The 13,710-nt window shown below is 43.4% G+C and overlaps 1 protein-coding gene across 1 annotated transcript in view; it reads right to left on the bottom strand.

Annotated features, from left to right (window-relative positions):
* Positions 1–273: 273 nt before the first annotated feature.
* Positions 274–13,710, bottom strand: part of Irak4 (interleukin 1 receptor associated kinase 4) — a 28,034-nt gene continuing 14,597 nt past the window's right edge. Inside the window, exons 6-13 of the mRNA XM_075960446.1 lie at positions 13,474–13,634; positions 11,027–11,091; positions 8,519–8,633; positions 8,003–8,112; positions 5,815–5,998; positions 4,855–4,917; positions 1,240–1,398; positions 274–1,133 (exon numbers count right to left, since the gene is read on the bottom strand). Coding sequence (XP_075816561.1) covers positions 1,092–1,133; positions 1,240–1,398; positions 4,855–4,917; positions 5,815–5,998; positions 8,003–8,112; positions 8,519–8,633; positions 11,027–11,091; positions 13,474–13,634 — 899 coding nt within the window. The 3' untranslated portion in view covers positions 274–1,091. The remainder of the gene's footprint in view (positions 1,134–1,239; positions 1,399–4,854; positions 4,918–5,814; positions 5,999–8,002; positions 8,113–8,518; positions 8,634–11,026; positions 11,092–13,473; positions 13,635–13,710) is intronic.

The following is a 13,710-nucleotide window of genomic DNA, read 5'->3' as shown; positions in this document are numbered from 1 at the left end:
CTCTAGCTTGTGTCAAGTTGACACATAAAACCACCCAGTACAGCAAAAGAGCCTGCCATTCCTGCCACATGGGAAGGGATGGCATCAGGATTGTCCCCTTGGGTGGGTGCTCCACCCTCAGACAGATCAGCTCCAGTTGCTGTCTTATTGCACATAGCAGAGACAATGCAAGTACCATCCCCAAGCTGATCATTGGTTCTGTTTCGCCCTTCATAAAGTACTAAGTGTGTGAATTTTTCCTGGGGGAGATAAGCACACATCTATTCATTCAAATTAGGATATCAAAGGCAGACTGAATGATTGAGTCCACCCATGGTGACCCAATGAGTTTAATTAGGGTTACAGGAGCAGGGGTGGGGGTAACGTACAGGAGGAGGTGTGGGGGTTACGTATTGAAGGAGTGGTGGGAGGAGCCATGGAGGAGTGGTGGGAGGAGACATGGAGGTTACGTACAGGTGGGGGTTACGTACCAGGAGCATAGGAAGAGTTATTTACAGGAGCACAGGGTTCATTAACAAGACAGAAAAGCCAAATCTGAGGTTTAGGGTAGCTGAGAGCTGGACCAGGGCTTTACAGGAGATTAGCGGAGTCTGCTGAGCTTCAAACCAGGGTCTCTGGCTATATGGTAGTGGCGCAGGCAGAGGAGGCAGAAGCAGGCAGATTTCTGAGCTCGAGGCCATCCTGGTCTGTAGAGAGAGAGTATCAGGACTTCTAGGGCCAACAACAACAAAACCCCAAATCCTAGGGTCTCCCTAGTGCTGTGCTGTTTTCCTGAATCTTGTAGTTGCTGTAATTTGAGGATATTGCCAGGGAAAATGATCTCCATACAAAGGAGGTGGGGCCAAGTGCCACCAAGCTACTGTCACTTTGGCAGCGCGTCAACGCATCCGTTAATCAGTCAGTACAGCGCACCATGCTGCCGTGTTAAACATAAAGACCATTTGGGAAAACAAAACCAAAAACCAGGCTGGTGATGTAGCTCAGTGCCAAAGTGCTTGTTCAGTCTTCAGGACCACAAGACGTTAAAAACCAAAGGTGAGGGGTGAGTGCTTACAGAGTGTGCTATACATGGATTATATATATAGTCTATTTCACTCGTGTTTAGCAGGCATCTCTTGCAGCAACTGCTGAACCTTTAAAAAGAAAGAATACAAGAACATTAGGCAGACGCCTCGAGACACACCCTTCGTGAAGGCTAACGGCCCGCAGCCCTCGCTGCCTGTGGATATAAGACGGTACCTTCGCAATGTCCGGCCTCTTGTTCTTCTTTTCGTGCAGACACTGACTAGCTGCAGCGTACATGGCTTCAATGGACGCAGGGTCCGCGTCACCCATCTTCTGGTCGGTGTAATCCCCGATCGTCTTCTCTTCATCCTCGATCTCTTCTTTAATATCCAGCTATAAAAGCGGGCATGAAAACTTGGTCAAAAGCTTCAAAGCGAAAGAAATCAGAATGCAAATGTAAATGATTTAAATTCGTCTATTTTTGTAAGAACCTGAACTCTTATTTTCCTATTTTTTTTTCATAACCTCCTTAGGAACTGAAGCCATGCGGGACGGACGTTCGATCAGGAAATGCACACACGCGCAGGCATCGCTGATTTACTAGTGGTATTCCCGTCCACTCCTACCCGTCTGCTTCACAGTTCTCGTCTTTCTGTGATGAGCGAACTGCTCGCATTCCTCCTGGCAGCACCTGCCAGTTCAGGAGCATCAGCTTCCTGCCTGATCGTTTCCGAGAATACTGTTTCACCTTCTGCATTTAGACACCCTGGGCTTATTCACAGGAACTCAGAATGCTGAACCAAAGAGAAAGAAGGACTTGGAGACTGGGCGATGAAGGAGGAGGAGAAGGTGCTGTGGGCTGATGGTCAGATGAGCGGTGGCCCCAGAAGCATGTATCTATGTATGTCTATGTCCTGGCTCCTGGAGTCTGTAAATATGACCTCACGTGAAAAAAAAAACGATCTCTGTGGACATCTGAAACGAGAGGTCTTCTTGGGTTTAGTGGTTTGGATGGAATGTTCACCGCAGGCTCATTCATCTTCTATGGGTGGTGCTGTTTGGGTAGGCTTGGCAGGTGAAGCCTTGTGAAGGAGGTTTATCACTTGCAGGGGGGCGGGGATGGGCTTGGAGGGCTTAAGGCCTCATTGTACTTCCAGTTCACTCTGATTTGAGCTTGTGGTTTGAGATATGAGCTGCAAGCTTCCTGCTCCTGCTGTCATGCCAACCACTTGTTACCATATCTCCCTGCAAGAGACTTTGGAACCATAAGCACCAATACACTTTTCTACACTCGGGGGTGGGTTGGTGTTTTATCACAGCAATAAAACAGTAAGCAAATCCTGAGTTATTCAGGCAAGCTCTAACTTCAATGACGTGTGTGTGTGTGTGTGTGTGTGTGTGTGTGTATGAGACAAAAAGAAAAAGACCAAGAAGACAATGCGACCACCAAAGATGGTACCAGCAAAGCTGGTAGTGACAGGGCTATAAGCCGAAGATACCAGAAGCCACCAGAACCTGGGAGAGGCAGGAAGAGTCTCCCTGGACTCTCAGGAGGGACTCGTAGGCTTATCAAAACTTGACTTCAGACTTCTGGCTGCATTGAGAGTCTATCTTTCTGTCACTTTAAGACACCTGGTTTATGGTATGTTTTGTAGTAGCTCAAATAGATTTATATCGAAAGGAAGGATTACGAGCGAGGAGTGGAACATAACATTCCAAAACCCTTGCAAAAGAAGGATTGTGAAATGACACAGCAGTGGAAAGTAGGCTCACTGAGAGACAGAGCACACGTACCCGACATTACAGTCTTAGGACTTGCCAGCCGTACCCGCACACCAGAGTGTACTGTTCCCTGATTTTTACACTCTCACTGTTAAATGACACAGTGCAAACTTGGGACTCACAGAGTTTCATTTCTATTCAAACCAAAGTGGTGACTTTTACACCTACTGAAGGGAAGGAGGATCTTGGTAGGAGACCCTTAGAGGTCTTTATGTCAGAGGCTGAAGCTGAGGAAGCACAGGTCGTCACCCCTAGTCCCTTATCTCTTCTCTGGCCCTGTGGGGCTTTGTTTGTCTTGTTTTTCTGGTTTTAGGAATCCAGTTCAAGGCTTTGTGCAAGCTAGGAAAGAGTTCTCCCCACCAGCACCAACCTGCACTGCTAACCTCTCCTATAATAAATGATTTTCCCATTGATTTATTTATTGTGGGAGGTGGAGGTCAGAGGGCAGCTTGAAGGAGTCAGGTCGCAGGTCAGGCTAGGTGGCAGCACTTTTACATGCTGAACATCTTCCTGGCCTCTCTTTTTCTAATGTTTATTTTTTTATTGTATGAAAAAATTTAATGAAAAAATGAAGATCCTTTTGAAGAAGAGCATACAGCAGTCCCATTTCTGAGACTTGGGGTACACTCAAGGGATGTACTGTGTGGGGAAGTCTGCTGGTTTTTTTTTAAGTTTGTGTGCACATGCTTGTGCACAGATAATGTTTATGTTTTTAATCCAACCCCTACCACGAACTTTATCTATGTCCATATAGTAACAGCTTAAATATGGCCTCTCCAATTCAGGCTTCTCTCTTAATCTCCTGTAACTTATGGGACAGAGAACTTTATATTTCTGGTTAACATAATTTTTTTAATTTGCCATTATAACATTCTGAATACCATTAGACTATTCTCATAAATATCTTCTAATATAAATATACTTCATATATTATTTTAATATTGCATTTCCAACAGACCATGGACATTTCTGTTTTATGGTGGACCTTTGTAACAATCTCACACGCTACAGTTTACTCAATTTAGTATTGCCACTAAGACTTTTGTTGCCCTTTGACAAAGTCCTATTTTAATTATCTGTATGCATGTATGTGTTTTTGTATGTGGCTATGTGTACAAGTATGTAGGTACCTGTGAAAGTCAGAGGCCTCAGACCTGGAGCTAAGGTTACAAGCAGTTGTCAGACACCTAACATGGGTGCTGGGAAGTAAACTTGGCCCTCTGGAAAAGGAGTATGACCTTTTGACTGCTGCACCATCTCTCCAGCCCTGGCATCAAGATTGAACAAGTAAGTTACACCTTCTGGTTGTCTGATCCTAATTCTGGTACATGATCTAGCAAATGTCTATTGTCTGAATAGTTTGTACCAAATGCTCTATTAGGGCATATAAATAAATTAGGATAAAAGGAGTATAGTTGTTAAAAAATTTAAGAAACATTTATATATAATATATATCTTTAGAGATATATACAAAGACACACATATATCACATATATTTCTTTATAAATATGTATAAAGATGTATATGTAAAGATACATGTTTTTATATATATCTTTAAAGGATGTGGCATAATTTATCTAAAGTTTAGCTATCATTTAACTCATCTACTTATAAACTATCAATCAAATGTTCAATATAAAAATGAGGAGGGTAGGAATAGTAGTAAAGGAGGGAAGTGTTTTAACTTTTCAAGTAAAACACTCCACAATGACATCATGATTTTTACCAGCATTTATATTCTTATGCAGATATGAATGAAAACTATAAGTTTTTTCCTATGATATGAAAATGATTTTGCCACCCAGGGTTTAGATACCCTAGAAAGTAATAAGCCATAGGCGAATTGGCTTTCTTCTCATTTTGCTACAAAGACACCGGAACAGAGACTATAGAAACAATCTCTTCAGGCTTCACAAATACATCCCAGCAACATGGACACACAGCATGCACTTTCACCACGCCATCACACACAGTCAGAGAGGGCATTTCTACATGCCATATTTACACACGTGAACTTAAGACCACAAAGGCAAGAGAGGAAAAGACTGATAAAAATGGATTCCTTACTAGTAGTTGAGGTTCACGGTTTTCATCCACAGCCGCAAGTCCGGTGATTAGCTCTAATAAAACCTAGGGAGACAAAAAGATCCATTAGCGAAACACGAAGACATCAAGTGGGAGTTAGAAGGAAAGTGGATGAGCTAGGGACTTGACCACGCTGGGCAAGGCTTTCTTCTTGTGCTAACCACTGGCACGGAGCGTGGATGCTGACAGAAATCTGCCCAGTAATTCCTGTATAAAGCCTATGGACGTCGATATCAAAGAGTTGTACTGCACATGTGTTCTGGGAACTCCAGGTCTGTTCGTTATTATGGGGCTCTCAGGAGAATCTTATTTTCCAACCAGTAGCCACATTTCACAACCCTGTGTCTTAACGTGACGTGGAATAGAGTTCTGGTTCCATAAATGAAGCCTGTTTGGAAGACTAAGAGGATGCCTCATTAATCTTACTCTTCTTTCTCCACTTCTGACTGTGAGATGATAAAATGACAAAAAAGGCAAGAGAAGAAAAGTATGTATTATGTGGTGTGACTAACTTGGTGCTCTGACTCGATTTAAGCTTCATTTGAATTTGTGGTAAGCCAATCATCCCTTGCAGCAATGAAAAAGAATTCAACTAAAAATTTTGCATATTGGGAATTGTTCATAAACCTTGTTCTGTAACTATAGGCTAATACAAATCATTCATATATTTATATGGGAGAGCTAAACAAAATACATGTACTAAAACATTCTAATTTAATTCACAATTTAAAAAAGAATAACCAGGGGCTGGAATGAGGGCTTAGCCATTAAAGGCACTGCCGCCAAGCCTGAGTTTGATCCCTGGGAACTAAGATGGTGGAAGGAGAGAACCGGCTCCTGCAAGCCTGCCCTCTGGCTCTTGGCATGTGTATGCTGTGCCACGTGCATGCACAGACACTCCAAAGAAATCAAAGCAAACCAATAAAGAGAGTGATCACGTACCACGCCAAAGCTGTAGATGTCCGATTTGGGTGTTATTTCTCCTCGCAAAGCTTCAGGTGCCATGTAAGCCGTTGTGCCCACGATTCGACTGGTCATGACTGTCTGGGCAAACTTTGCAGAAGCCCGCGCAAGCCCAAAGTCAGATATTTTGGCGGTAAAGTCTTTGTCTAGTAGAATATTTGCACTGGAAAAAAATTTAAATTTGAAGGAAGCCAACTTTTCTTGCCTACAAGGTCAAGTAGGTTCTTAGAGGTATATGTGTACATTTGCATATATATACATGCACTATATATGTCTTAGTTACAATATATGTCATTTTATAGGTGCAGCATAGAAGACTGAAATGTGTTTAAATCAGTCAGTTAGATGACAGCAAGAGAGAGATCACTGCTTTCCTTTCTTTTTTGTATCTTGAAGGGAGGTGCAGGTCCATGTATAAGGTTTCATCTACCCATGTGTTTATATAGTTTATTAGATGTCTTTTGGGGACTGTTTCCTTTTGCTTGGTCATTACATTTAGGGGTCCTTGGGGTTTACTCCTGGGCTCTTATGCTATATATTTCAATAATTAGATGATAACTCTTCAAGCATCATATTCATTCAAGTGCTATACACTCTGCTCAGACTTCTACCTTCAAATCTATATGTCAGACTGTCCGCTTAGCCTTGCTACTTCCATCTCTTAAAAGAACATCAAACACAGAATGTATACCCTTCTCAAAGCGTCCCCCCCCCAACTGGAACCTCTTCCTGTTCTTTCTATATAAGTGAGTCACGTCCCAATTATTCCAGCGTGCAACTGTGGATGCTGTAAGTTCCAAGGCTGTTACTGATTCTCCCCTCTTCCTGGCCCTCTACAGCTAAGATACAAACATGTCTTGCCACACTAACCACTTGCGTCTGTTCACTTCTGCTCATACGAACTGTGTCTACCAAGATGTCTGCAGCGATCTATTAATTTCTCCTGGTTTTAAACCGCTCTCTATGCTCAACTCAAAGTGATTTGTAAAACTTGAATACGATACTGTCGTCCAGCAGTTCTCGACCTGTGAGCTGAGACCCCTTTGCGGGTCGAACGGCTCTTTCACGGGGGTTACTGTCCGATATCCTGTATATTGGATATTTACATTATGATTCGTAACTAGTTATGAAGTAGCAAGAAAATAATCTTATAGTGGGGGTCACCACAACCTGAGGCACTGTACTAAAGGGTCACAGCAATGGAAAGGCTTACAAGTACTGCTGTAGTTTTGTATTTTCAACAGCATCTCATCACAGCTATGATCAAACCCTTGCCTTTGCCCGCCAGGCCCCATAAGACTTGACTCCTGCTCTTCTATTTAATTTCCTCTTATGACTTCTGCCCCTCACTTTCTGCACACCAGTCAGTCACACTGTAATCATTTTACTTCCCACAACTCATCATGGTCTCTCTCCCTCCCTCCCTCTTTTATTTATTTTATCCCTAAGTGCTATCTGCATGTACACCTTTGTGCCAGAAGAGGGCATTAGAGATCCCATTAGAGATGCGGTGGCTGGGAAGTGAACTCAGGACTTCTGGAGGAGCGGCTTAATCGCTGATTTCCTAACAGCTGAGCCATCTCTCCAGCCCCCCTCAAATTCCCTCCTAACATCCATCTTATAGGCTTGTGTTTTCTAGAATGTTTTCGTCATCGACTACACAGTTATCCTCAAACTGTGCTTCCTTGTTTCCTGCTCATTGTTCAGGCCTTCGCTTCGACACCATTTCCTTCAAAATCCTTCTTTACACTAACACGGACCACTAACAAACACGAAAACTCTATTATGTTGTCATTATCTGACTGATGTTGAACTCTGCTTCGAGCTATATCTGCTAACCATATCATGTACGATGCCTAGCGTGTAGCAAGTAGATGCCTAAATAGGTAAATAACATAAGGGCGGAGAGGACTGAAGAATAACCATGGAGGTGAAGGTGATTCAGGAGAGACCAGTGATCCGAAAGCCAGGAAAACCCTCGTCTCCCCAGAGAAGCAGGTCAGAGGCTTGAAACAAGGGAGATGACAGGTGTGTGGGGCGCAAAGGGCTGTTCAGGGACGGGAAAAGTCTCACCCCTGTCCGTTAAGATGCACACGCAAAGAGTGAAAGAAAGGGGCAAAAAAATGATTCTTTAAAGATGGCTTTCGGAGTTTCACAGTAGATTTACCTTTTGATATCCCTATGAATATGATGATTTTCATGGAGAAAACTTATGCCATTAGCTGCACCCTGAGCGATCTTGCATCTCATGTGCCAAGAGAGTGGTGAAGTGCCATCCTTGTGAAGAAACAAACAGATTTTAAACAGTGGTTTAGATGAAAAAAAAATGCCAAAGAAAACTCATAATAGTATTCTCTATCGTCATTTTTGTACCACTAACCCTATCACTAAGAATTTAGAGTTACAATCTTTAAAGCTTGCAAAAAAATAATCTCACATAAGATTAAGTGGAGGCTGCACTCCTCGCTTGAAAATACAAATGCACAAGAACATAGCCAACATCTGGCCTTTGCCGATGCTTTTGCGGTTTAAATTTGCAACACCTGTCAACACATAAACTGCATCATTTTACAGAACAGGGGACAGTAAGTTCAGCGTGGTTTCAGTGAACCCCACCAAATGCGAACATTAGCAATACAACACAGAAACGGAAAGTGAGACAGTCTGGTGACAGGGGTCTTACCAAGCAGGACAGTCTGTCGAGCAAGGAGCCGTTGGGCATGTAAGCATATACTAAGCACAGGTTGTCGCTGTCGCTTGAGAAGCCAAGTAGCTCCACCAGGTTCTCGTGCTGACACCTGTGAAGTGAGGCCGCATGCGAAACGATTAGACTAAACATTTCTAGCGGTTACTCAAGTTAAGAGTTTTAGCAGAAAGATCAAAGAGATAATCGCATACCTATGTGTGTATGTAATATGTAATATATATGTCATATGTAACGTGACAGATGTTCATAACATGCTAACAGGCTCATTGAAATTGCGGATTCTTTTCTGTAAATGGTTCTTGTTTCAGTACTACTGATCCATAGCAGAAGCAAACCTCTCCCGATTCTGCAGCCACCTTTGATCAGATCAACAGAACCCGAGACAGATTAGCTCAGGACGAGGCCGATGCTCATCTTGGCTCAGCGCCTTTTCAAGATCTGGAAACTTAGAGCACGGACAGATCCCTAGCACAACACGACTCTCACACACCCAAGGCACTGCTCTCCAGGAACGTCTTCGGCCACGTTTACCTGTCATGCTTACAGTCCTCCATCACATGCTTGTCCACAGTCTGAGTTCTCCGTTACACCGGAGAGAAATGACTACAGAAGCCACAGGACAACAAGGCCACAGGCCGCAGCTGAAAGCGCAGTCCTGCCACCTCCTGGGCCTACGACACAAGGCCTGCTGGCAACCTCAGCCTCAGTCCTTCCCTGCATACAGAACATGGCGCTGGCGTGACAGGGCCGCACCACACGGGTGCTGTGGGCGTTAATGAAGAGCTGGGCTAGCCCGAAGCACACACGGCACATGAGAGACGCTCCACTCAGGCCGTGCTCATTTTGCTCATTCCACGCCATCTATAATTCTGCATGCCCTGGAATAAAATCAGGCTTCTGCTCTCTGACGTACTCTGAGAAGTGTAAGCTGATTCGATAAATTCTCCGTTTCCACCAAATTTGCACATTTTAAATACAACTAGATAATGTTTATCAAATTTCTCCAGTCTCTAAAGCAGGTGGTAGCTCACCTGTTTTGTTTCACTGAGCTGTACAATGTTACCATTTTACTCCCCAGTGGACAGAGGTCAGACATCTGGATTGGCCATTCTGATAGCAAGGTGCAGAAAGAGACACTTAACCATAACAGGAGAGGCTGGGATGCAGCGAATCGAGACGGGGGGAGAGGGGGCAGTATGTGACACCAAGCGCCGTTTCAGGTGCTGGTGACCAAGCCCAGAGCCTTGCTCGTGGCAGAAATTTCACCACCTGGGCCTCAAGTTAGTGGCAGAACCAACAATGGAGGAAGAGATGAGGAGATCAAGTCTGGAGAGAGCGTTGACGGGGGTTTCCGTGTGCGCCTTTCGCCATTTTTACTGCACATGAACTAACCTCGGTCTGTTAGCTATTTTATGAGGTCAACAATGGAGTGGGTGATGGATAGCGATGGCCTCATGACGATTGTTTAATAACCTCCTTAGGATTCAGATCAAAAGCTCTGGAATTAGCTATATCTGGACCAGAAGCCATCTCCAAAAATTCCTAACACTAATTATTTGCTGGTGACATGACTTTGGGTAAGTTATTTCACACTTCTAAATCTTGTTTTTTTTTTTTTTTTTTGGATTTTTCGAGACAGGGTTTCTTCGTAGCTTTTGGTTCCTGTCCTGGAACTAGCTCTGTAGACCAGGCTGGCCTCGAACTCACAGAGATCCGCCTGCCTCTGCCTCCCGAGTGCTGGGATTAAAGGCGTGCGCCACCAACACCCTGCAAATCTTGTTTTTTTTTTTAAAAAAAAATAAAGGGGGGTTGTACTCATTGTTCTTGGAATTAAATGAGTCCATGAAGCAGACGGAACAGTGACTATCATACAAGTGCCAGTCACTGTAATCACTACATTTTCTGATTTGGTTCTTGTCTCCTTCCTTATGGAGCCCAATAATTTCCAACATTCTGCATCAATATATTCTCAACATCTTTGTATATAAAATCCCCTTAGTTCCCTCTGAATTTTAGCTTCTCTGAGGGTCTGTTATTTTATAAGTAGTTTTTGTTTTTAGTTATTTATTATTGAGGCAGAGTTTACCTTTATAGCTCTGGCTCTCTTGGAACTTGCAACATTGCACAGCCTGTCCTAGAATTCACAAACCTCCTCTGTCAACTTCCCAAGTGCAGGGATTACAGGAGGGCACCATCGTTCCCAGATTTATAGATAGTTGGTTTTTTTTCAATCAACTACAACTGATCTTGTCGGGAATTCTAGAACACCTGACAACAGAAAACTCTTCAAATCCTCTGTAACTTTGCTGTGATGTAAAACACTGACCGCTTTTAATCTGCTGGCATATAGTACACGCGATCATATAATCAGAGAATGAATAGTGCTGGCCTCAACCCTGCATCTTGACACACCCAAATCTGCGCGAAACCAGGTCCTCTTGCCCCATGCCATGTCCCACGCCACATTGACATGTCAACACTTACTTTGCCATTACTTTAATTTCTTGATCAAACTGTTCCTTTAGTTCCTCAGTACTGATTTCAACCATCTAGAAAGATAAAAACTTATATTGTAACACAATACAATAACCTTGTGGCCCCTAGAGCTGGAAGGAGGGTTAAGAAAGAGTCCTCTGCTGATTCGCCTACTTTAAAATCACGCGGTAAACCAAGTCTGGTGGCGCAGGGTTGTGGTCTCAGATATCTGGGAGGCTGAGGCTGGAGAACGTCAAGTTCAAGACCTGCCTGACTTCCAGAGGAGTTGAAGGGTGGCTTAGCCAGCGTGACCTTTGACCAAGTGAGACATGAAGAGGGCTGGGATGTAGCTCCAGGGGTAAAGCACTAGCCTAACATGTATAAGACGCTGGGTTCAATAACAGTACAGTAAAATGAATAAAAAATAATGTCTTGCTATCGTCTGCACAGCTGGGTCCTAAGCAATCTGACAGAGAGCCACAGGAGCCTAAGAGAAACAGACAGACAGACATAAGTAACACAAAGCTGGGATCAAGCGGTCCACTTGGTGAGACAGAGCCACACCAGCAACCCAGAAACTCAGTGTGTTTCTTACGTACAGCGCTTCCTAGGGGGTTCTCTGTAGGGGAGCAGCCTCAGGCTGCAGTCACCTGGGCTGAGGAAACAGAGGCTGAGACCTTTACTTGTCTGGCTTTAGCTGAAGGCCAACTACTGGTCAACACCCATACTCCGACCAGAGAAAGGCCTTGCCCTTCCGTTCGCATGAGCCTGAGGCACTGGGGTCTTTGACCTGGCCATCCTCCTGTCATGAATGCTCATTAATACAGGGGGACACTTGTTCCCCACAGTCTTATGCTATTTGTTTTATAGAATTATTGACATCTAGAAATACAAGTACTTTACCCTAGGTCCATGCTGTTTTAGAGAAAGGAAAAATATAAAAGCCTTTCTAGGTTGTGGTAGGAACAAAATGAAATATAAGATTTCACCACAGAGTAACTTTTAAAAAAGAATTCTGTGTAACATCGTGAAAGCAAATGTGAATAGAAAAAGAGAACCAAAGCCTAGGAAAGCACCTGTAACATAAATGACAAGGGATGCCTGTGTTAGATACATACACAGGATATTGACATTTTAAAGAGATAACAGATTGATAATATAATTAATCAATAACTAAAGGTAAAAAACCCTTACAGAAATAGAAACAAAGGACAGGGAAGGAAATTGATTTTTTCCCCCTGGGTGTGGAGGTGCATGCCTTTAATCCTAGCACTTGGGAGGCAGAGGTAGATGAATCTCTGTGAGTTTGAGGCTAGTCTGTTCTACACAGTGAATTCCAGGAGAGCCAGGAATACACAGAGAAACCCTGTTTCAAATATGTGTGTGGTGTGTGTATAATTATTAAAATTACATTTAGCACATGCCACAGTGAACATGTGGGGGTTAGCAACTTTTTTTTTTTAGCAGTTTAAGGATTAACTATTAACAGTGGGTTACTTTGCTTTCCAACCCGTAGCTCTGTCTGCATGGCTGAAGCACCCCTCTGCAACCTGAAGGTCAGCTCATGACCAGCAACAGATGTGAGCTGAGTTAACCCTTAAAGGATGGGGTGTATGTGACTTTGGCGTTATGTGTTGTCCCTGCTATGCAAAACTGGCAGTATCAGAAGAAGTGCAGAGCTTTGGTAAACACTGTCCGGGACAGTCAGGGAAGAACAATGGCTTAAATACAGACACTAATGTAACCAAAAAAAAAAAGTCAAACAAACAAACAACAACAACAAAAACAACAAAACAAAACCCTCTGTTAATGGAAATGGTAAAGAAGGGTAATTTGTATCTGAGTTTTACCTTGTAAAAATTCTTTTGTTCATGCTTAATGCTTGCTTCTTGCTCTAAAAAGGGGTGTTGGGCAACAGCCCATTGCTACAGTCATACAAGTCAATCTCTGGATTTGCTCTCAAATTTTTGTGCCCCATAGAGATTTATTCTTTTAATTTTTAATTTTTTAACCTGGAACAAAGTTTGCTTCTGGTGTAGTAGACTTTGACGGCCTGTCCCCCATCTCTGCACGACTCCCATGGACCCAACAAAGGACCTCTAGCTATCGGACTATCTCACTGGCACCTAAATGGTATTTTTAAATGAAACATGTATACAAAAGTATCCAGATAACATTTTCCTAGTATCTTATCTTGAATCTATATTAAGTATGAAGCATCATGATGCAAAGTTTATTAACTTGTTTTCGTGAACCTACCATGATTATAAACATGATTCTATGTCAGGGTCCATAAGCGCTTTCCTAGAGCGAGGCTCCACAGTCCTCAATAGATTCTTACATGATAAGAGATAGGCTTAGGATGGGGTCCTCTTAGAGGGAGTAGGTGTGGAGATAACACACCCCTGGAGGCTGACTGACGGCCTGCCCTGACAGGAGGAGGGAGCACAGCTTACCGCTCCCAGCTTCTTCACCGCCACAGCCGTGTCCTTCATGTGGCCTTTGTACACCACTCCGAAGCCTCCCTCTCCCATTCTGCTGCCGCCGACAGAAACAGGTCGCTCATCGAAGTTATTGGTGATGCTCTTCAACTCATAAAATGAAAAACTGTGGAAACCTAGCGCATCACAAGGCAAGGGGGGAGGTGCTCAAGCAAAGGAATGTGGCTTTAGTAACTGCTGTTTTCTCACTCT

Source organism: Microtus pennsylvanicus, chromosome 2 (genome assembly GCF_037038515.1).
Source record: "Microtus pennsylvanicus isolate mMicPen1 chromosome 2, mMicPen1.hap1, whole genome shotgun sequence".
Lineage (NCBI taxonomy): Eukaryota > Metazoa > Chordata > Mammalia > Rodentia > Cricetidae > Microtus > Microtus pennsylvanicus.
Note: the sequence above shows the minus strand (reverse complement) of the source record. Positions and strands in the feature narration are given on the sequence as shown.